The sequence below is a fragment of the Lagopus muta genome, chromosome 1 (genome assembly GCF_023343835.1).
Source record: "Lagopus muta isolate bLagMut1 chromosome 1, bLagMut1 primary, whole genome shotgun sequence".
NCBI lineage: Eukaryota > Metazoa > Chordata > Aves > Galliformes > Phasianidae > Lagopus > Lagopus muta.
In genome coordinates this window covers 79,438,304-79,446,335 of record NC_064433.1, presented here as the reverse complement: position 1 = coordinate 79,446,335, position 8,032 = coordinate 79,438,304, and the positions used below count along the sequence as shown (strand labels likewise).

Genomic DNA, 8,032 nt, shown 5'->3' with positions numbered 1-8,032 from the left:
TCACTGCGGTGCTGACTGACAAAAGCAGGCAGGCTGGAAAGAGACTCCAACAGCCAGAGGAACAGAGAGCAAGCACACAGAGGCATTGCATCCTGGCTACAGGAAGATAAAGAGGGACCTGTGCTCTGAGTACACACTCCTGAGCCAGAGAAAAGCTATTTCAACCGGGCCTCAGCCCACTGCAGGGGTGTGGGGACGGAGACACAGGCAAAAATACGTGAATAATGCACACAGCCAACCTCTTCCTGGCTCACCTACCAGCTTCAGAAATTAACGAGTTTCATTTTCAGCAGCATTCCCAGCAGTGCCTCAACTTACTGAAGTCCTGTTTTGCTTCCCATGCTTGGGGGAATCAATGAGACTCATTGGTAGTTAAAGCCTAATCAGAATGAAGGGATGCAAATAGCAGCAATCAGGCAGCAGCTCAGAACCAGTTTTGCTATCATGACTCAAACACAGCAGCTGCCTCATAGAGCAGTGGCCACTTTTATCTTCCCATTTGCTCCAAATTACTGCTTAATTATAATGAAGTCATCAAGTTTGTTTATCAAAATAAGTTTAGTTCTGTGTCAGTCATTTCATTGATTAGCATCCCCATCTGGGGGCCTTGCTGAGAACCACCTTCTGCACTCCTAAAGGCAGTCTGCAGGAAGGGAATGCTGCCATGTGCCAGAGAGTGGCTGAAATCACAGAGGCTGCAGCAAGGCCTGAAATCCAGCACAGGTGCGTCACTGCATGACACCTAGGAACAGGAACTCATTCACAAGCTGTGTGAATCGGTAATGAATCCAACCCAGCATCGATAAAGGCAGAGCACACAAATGGTCTGACACCAGGGGGCTGCTGTTCAGGTCTGGTAATAACAAAGCTTTAATACGCCCACAATAGAAAGGAAGCGGCTGCCTTATCAAGTGAATGCCGTGGATAAAGAGCTCGGCTATCAGGTGACAGATGTGGTGGAAAACCACCATGCAGAGAGGGCAGAAAGGAAACAAAAAAAAAATCTCAATGCAAAGAGAAGAAAAACATAAATCAAAACAGGCAGATGGGTCAGCTCCATACTGGGAAGGGCAGTGGGGCATCGCTGCTTAGTGCCTGCCTCCATACCATGTGTCTGTTCTGCTGCGTGCATCCTTTGCAGTAAGGGTGACACAGCACTGGCACAGGCTGCCCAGAGAGGTTGTGCAGTCTCCTTCCATGGAGATATTCAAGACCCATCTGGATATTTACTGTGTGACCTACTGTAAGGTACGTGCTTTAGCAGGGGAGTTGGACTTGATATGTTGAGGTCTCTTCCAACCCCTGTGATTCTGTGATTGTGTGATTAAAGCCCAGGATGTGGCCTTTTGTGCATGGGCCCCATTAACACCTTTTGAAACTCACCATTCCCATGAAAACTTGGTGCCCAATGCTTCTTTCTGATGTCAGGATAACAGCCACTCCAAAACCACCACATCTGAAGTTCACAGCTCCAACATGCTCTCAGGCTGCTCAAAGCCAACTGCACAGGATCGCCAGTCCAGTTATAAAGGAAACTTCAAAAGGACACTTCTGACAAAGGATCTGGCAAAGTTCAGAAGTGAAAGGAGAATAATTAGGAGGGGAAAATATCTCAGAGGAGGCAGGTATGGGAAGATAGAGGTTATCTGCACCAAGGAGGAGCTGCAGATGAGAAGACGTGATAAAGCAATTACAACAAAGAAGATGGCAGGAGGCACCCATCCTCCCTGTCTTTTAATATACAACGGCCACACAATGAAAATCATGAATCCAAGGTCAGGCATTGTTTAAAATTAACAAAAACAGTTGAACTTGCACAGTCCATGCAACAATCTGGAAGGGAAATGAAAATATGTGATGTGAAGCTTAGCCAAAGCAAAAGGTGTTAGTGAGCAGTGCCACCACACATGGGCAGATCACTTCCCTGCCAGCTCCTCCCTCAGTCTGAGGAGCCTCAGGTGGCTCCTGTGTGCAGCCTCCTCCTGCATAAGCAAACCTTCCTGCCTGTGTCAAAGACACAGAAGCTGAGCATAGGATGAGAGCCAAGCAGCTTTCAGCAGGCCACCGACGTGAGGCTTCCCCACAAGAGCAGTCTGCACCAAGAGACACAGCTCACACCCACTGCTCAAGGAAACTCTGGTAACACAACCAATCTCAACCACCACCAAGGTGAGCACCTGAGCTCACCACACCAAGATGTTTTTCATATTTTTTTTTCTCATTATTTAAAATGAAGGCTTTGGCTGGAGATTTTGTTAGTTACAAGAGTTCTAACGCTGCCCCCCACTTGCATTCAATGTGAGCACTGCACAGCTGCTCCATGAGAAATGCAGCCAGCTGAAAACCACCTCTGCACTTCAACATCAGCTGCAGAAACCACTGCAGAATGCTCCTAGCGGATGGCTGTGGAATTCAACAGTAAGTAATGTACAAACACTGTGATATTTTATTTGTTTGTCCTGTACACAATTACACATAAAAACTTCCAAGTAATCTTTGTTTTAATTAAATAATCTAGTTCATTTCATATGTAGTAAATTCATTAGGCTTTGTTTTAAATTACAAGAACAATTAATTTAAATACTGTGCTTTTAGTAATTAATAGTTTCCACAGTTCCATAAACATGTCTCAGCACCATCTGACCTTTGGAAGGCTCACCATGGTAAATTCATAGCAGTTTCCACATCCCTGTTCAGAAGATGGTTCACAGTGATGACCATAGAAACACAAGCAGGACACCTGCTGCTGCCTGCTGGTGTGCTGGGCATTGCCCTGAGCAGCTCATGGTGTCTTCCAAAAACAAGAAAGCCATGTTTCACACATCTATAGCTCCAGGTCCTGCAGGTCTCCCCAGCTAGGTCCAATTTTCACTTTAACATTCAGTTTTACTGAGAGTTTGACAGCATTTTCCATCTCGTGCTTGACAATCTGAGCTACCTGCAAGAAAACACACACTGAGTTTTGCAGCACTGTGTAGGACCCAAAACACAGCAGCTCGGTGCTCTTTCTGTTGGTAGCTGTGGTGGTTGGGCATCTGAAGCTCTTCCATGCATTCACTGGCACTGACTTCCCACTGATGGACATGTAAAGGAACAATTTAATCCTGATTAGGATTTATGAACTGGGAACCTGCTTGAAACAAGTAACATTTTATGCATTGCAGATTTGGGTTTCAGATTATTTAAAATTACTTTAAAAAAAAACAAAAAACAGAAGTAAATTCCCATTGAATGCTTCAGAGTACAGCATTCTCCTCTTCCACTTTGTTTGCATAAGTGAGCATTTCATGGAGTCTGCTCTAAAAACAGCAATGTACAGGAAGCAACACACAAAAAATAAACCAGTGCAAAGAGCTGAAGAGCTGTGTTTGTCCTCCTTTCAGTGTGAGAGGCAACCTGTGAAACAAATTCTATGGACTGCTGAGAAATACAAGTGGATTTGCCCTCAGTTTGGTTGCAGCAACTCCAACTTGCTGCCCTCCAAAGATATTTCTAAGAAAATCTTCATTTAGGTACAGTGTTGGGAACCCAGAGGATATTTTTGCTCTGGACGTTCTGGATTGTGAGACTGGGTATTTTTTTACCATGGTAAATAGCTGTCATGGAGCAAAAGCCCACATGGAGCCAGCCTGTTCTGCTTCCTTGTATGAGAGAATCATTTCATCCACACTCATCCCATGAACCACAGCTGAGTAAGAAGCAGCTCTGAAATGATTGAGGCACATCTCAGCCAGAAACTGCTGAGACAGACTGTGAGAGCTGTCCAGATATCCAACCCTTCAGAGCTTTCCATTCCTCACGGAGCCCACAGGAAAAATTACCTCATAACACTTTCACAGAATCATAGAAATTTTGCTGGGGAAGGGACAAAGGATGCTGAGAAGATCATAGCAGATATGCTCACAACAGCATTACGAAGCAGAGGGAGATCTGTCTTACAAAATCTACACTCTTACTTACCATATTTCATAATTTCTTGATAACCTAGAAAAAGCCTTTGAAATAGGACATAATTCAGTACAGACAAGTATAGAGAATGGGGAAGTAGAACAGAAAACTAGGGTAGAAATAATCTCCTGTTCAAAATTAGGATGAAAAATAACCATCCGTGGATGAGAAGAAAAAAAAGGCATTATCAGAAATTAAAAGCTGAACAGAGCCTAAGGCACACTGTTGTGTGAAAGCAAGCTAATGCAGTTCTGGGATATGGAAAAAGAAAATGTTGCTTGTGTGACATATGGATCAGTTCTCCACTCTACAGAAAACCACTGCAGCCTCGATTAAGAGCTGGGAGCAGTATTTCAAAAGAAATGTGAACCCTATAGAGGGAGCTCTCTGAGAACAGCAACAGGCCCAGCCAGCCTGCCCAGTGAGGAACACGGGATAGCACCACTGCCTTCACAGCTACAGCCTACAGAAGACAGCAGTAGAGATGCAGGAACCTGTGTGGGTCCCCTGGGGAAGCTGATGGGATGAGACAGGTCGTGCACCAACCCTCATCTGGGGGAATTTGGACTCTGAATTTCCTGTACATTAAACAAGTGTTGCCGCTTCCAGTGTTCTCAATGGCCAGCTAAAACACACTGGGAAAAATACTGGTCAACTTGTATACGTAAAAATGATGATGGTGGGATTGAGTAGGCAGTTAAAAAAACATCTAGAAAGCACCAAGCCTTTGATTCCCAATCTAGCCCAGAATTTAATATTCCTTCCTGACTCCTCCTTGCTGAGATCGGCACAGCAGGTTGGAGGTTGAGCCACTTTCTCCCATTTTGGTAATATTCTCACCATGTTGCTGTTGTGAGGAGCTCTGAAAGCTCCCTCCTTCCACTTTGTCATCCTGCACAGCCTATAAAAGCTCTGATATCTCATACTTTTCATATCTTTAGCTCAAGGAAAAACAGCTGTTACCCCAATTTGGTCTTCTAAGAGAGGCAGGCTAGCTCAGATAGTCTGCAAATGAAAACCAGAGGATCACTTGCATTGTTTCTCTCCCAAACTATCTGCAAGGACACTGTTGACTGCAACATAGACTACTAGATATATGAGAAGATATTTTTAGTTTTCCCTCGTGCATTTTCACAGCTGAAAATAAGCTGAAGCCAGCATCAAGCATGTGACCACACAAACTTGTCTGAATACAAATTACTATTGCAGCCAAGAGACACATGACTTACAGTGCAATAAAATTTTGGTGCCAGCAAGATGAAAAAGTCACCAACACAGCAACCAAGTTATTCCCACTTTTTACTAAAAAGTGTTTAGTGGGCATGGAGGTGATGGACTGATGATTGGAGCAGATAATCTTAGTGGCCTTCTCCAACCATAATGGTTATATGACTCTATGATTCTATGAAAAGGACTTATTAATTCAGACCCTACTTTGAGTAAGGGCTGAGTGGGGTGGATTTAAAGAGATCCTTCCCAGCCTGTATCTTTCCACTAGAGGAAAATTCTAATGGTGCATTTGAAAGCAGGCAGCATTATCACAAAAAGGGTCCTTTCTGGCCCTACAAACAATTAAGTGAAAGGACAGGAAGCATATTGTCATTTTGGTAGAAGGAAATCCTTGAAAAACTTGCAAGCTCAGTCAGTAACACAAATGGAAAGTCTGGGAAATATGCCTTGGGTACATGACATGCATTGTTCTATTTGACTGCCAGAGAATCAATTCTCTAATTTCCTTCAGAGATCAGAAACTACTAATAATTGTACTGGAACTGAAGGCTGTTATTGAAAAAATATAAAACAGTAAATAAAAAATATAAAACAGTAAATACTGCTACCCCTAACAATATTGCCAGAAAGATGGGTATGCAGGGATGAGAAAAGAGTACCAAATGCAGACATCTCCTTTCCCTACATAGGATACAAACTACAGTGGTATGTATTACATGCACTGAGTTAGGCAGCAAAAGATAAAGAGGCAAAAATACATGCAAACTTAGGAATTTCCAAATGATAAATACTTTCCCCTGCAGCTATCAATAGTACTAAGCTATTTCACTCATGTCTTGAGGAGAAACTGGAAGAACTGCTCCAACAGGCACTGGAAAAGAAGCTATGAACTTCAGTCACAGGGATGGTTCAAGTCTGAAAGTAAAGGAATCAAGAACATAATTGTAATTTTTCAACCAATTTAATATTTCTTTCACAGGCCCTTCAGCACACATCAAGAGAAGATCCATCTTAATTAAGGCTTGTATAAACATCCTAATGCTGTAGATAGCTAAAAAAATCAACTGCACAGCCCTACCTGGATCACATCATCTTCTGCAACTTCATAGAGGAGCTCATCATGGAGCTGAAGGATAAAGAAACCTCCACTGATGGGATGCAACATCTCTCTGTTTCTCTTCCTTGACAGCCTTCCTACATAGGTGAAGAGCACAGTTTGTTAGATACCACCAAACAGAAGCATGGTTTTGCAACCAAAAAAACCTTCACACATTCCTAATGCTATGAAAAAGAATACAATGAAAATGAAAAATCCCATGTCAATGGATAAAACCAGAAAACTTTTCTATCCTGTCAATATTTGTTTACCTACTGAGGCAAAAAAAAAAAATGTAAAACGAAAAGCATTTTAAATACAAACATTTCAGCCTTAATTTGCAAAGATGTGAATCAGAACAGAAACAAGAGACAGTTGTGTCTCCTGAACCATCTGCTTTAAAAGTAAATTTTAAACAAAATCATGCCGAGTTTAATCAGAAGTTGTCTATAATGTTCTCTCTGACAACAAATTAGGATCCTGGTTTCTCCCAAAATAATGTTAATGGCTAGTTTAAAAACACAGTAATCTCCTCCTAAATGCAATTATCTGAAACAGTAACTACTACTTCTGATTAAAAATGATAATAAAAATTAAAAAGCAGTTTTTGAGTTAGCTGGTAAAAAAAAAAATATGATCCTCACGGACCTTGTGGGCCCTTTACGGGTTCAAGAGCACCCTCAGCAAGTTTGCCAGTGACAAGAAGCTGAGTGGTGTGGTTGACATGTTAGAAGGAAGGGATGCCATTCAGAGGGACCTCAGCCAACTCAAAAGGTGGGCCCATGTGAACCAAATGAGGTTCAACATAGCAAAGTACAAGGTTCTGCACTTCAGTCGGAGTAATCCCAGATATGTATTCAGACTGGGAGAACTCCTGGAGAGTAGCCCTGCAGAGAAGGACTTGGGGGTTCTGGTGAATGAAAAACTGAACATGAGCCAGCAGCTTGGAAGGCCAATAGTATCCTGGGCTTCACCAGGATAGGAGTAGCCAGCAGCAATAGGGAGGTGCTTGTCCCTCTGCCCTTGTGAGGCCTCATCTGGAGTACTGCATAGAGGTCTGGGACCCCCAGCACAGGAAAGATGTGGAGCTGTTGGAAAGGGTCCAGAGAAGAGCCACAAGGATGATCAGAGGGCTGGAGCACCTCTCCTGCAAAGACAGGCTGAGGGAGCTTCTCCAGGCTTAATCAGAGACCTCATTGCAGCCTTCCAGTATGTAACAGGAGATTAAAAGGAGGGGAATCAATTCTTTTTACTCAGATACCAAATGGGGAATAGTTTTAAGCTCAAGGTTTAGATTAGATATCAGGGAGAAATTCTTCACAGAGTGGTGAGGTGCTGGAACGGGCTGCTTGGGGAGGCTATGGATGCTCCATGCCGAGTTGAATGGGGCCCTGGGAAACCTGGTCTGGTACCAGATCTGGAGACTGTTGGCCCTGCCTGTGGAGGGGGAGGGTCAGAATTTGATGATCCTTGAGGTCCCTTCCAATCCAAGCCATTCTATGATTCTTACTCACCACAAGTAACAGTTCCATGGCAAAAGTTGAATGCATACAAACAAAAATCCTAACACACGCTCAAAAGTTATTTGTTTTGCAGGTTAGCTAAAGGAGGACTGGAGCTCACAACTGCATTAAGGGTTTCACTGCTTGTTCCTCACATAAACCTCACACTCAACATAACTGCTTCAAAGAAGCCACCTGACACAGCGTGCATCTCTAAAGGGAGAGGCACCTACAACTTGCTCAAAGGGAATTCTTC

The 8,032-nt window shown here is 43.3% G+C and overlaps 1 protein-coding gene across 2 annotated transcripts in view; it reads right to left on the bottom strand.

The window, feature by feature from the left end:
• Positions 1-1,304: 1,304 nt before the first annotated feature.
• POLQ (DNA polymerase theta) overlaps positions 1,305-8,032 on the bottom strand; it is a 56,121-nt gene continuing 49,393 nt past the window's right edge. Inside the window, exons 29-31 of one of the 2 annotated variants that reach the window (XR_007376230.1) lie at positions 6,257-6,372; positions 2,660-2,938; positions 1,305-1,563 (exon numbers count right to left, since the gene is read on the bottom strand). Coding sequence is in view for 1 of the 2 variants with exons in the window: in XM_048941416.1 (XP_048797373.1) it covers positions 2,825-2,938; positions 6,257-6,372 (230 nt within the window). In the remaining variant the exon portion in view is untranslated. Of the gene's footprint in view, positions 1,564-2,248; positions 2,939-6,256; positions 6,373-8,032 lie in introns of those variants that run through there. The other variant, XM_048941416.1, reaches the window with a different exon arrangement.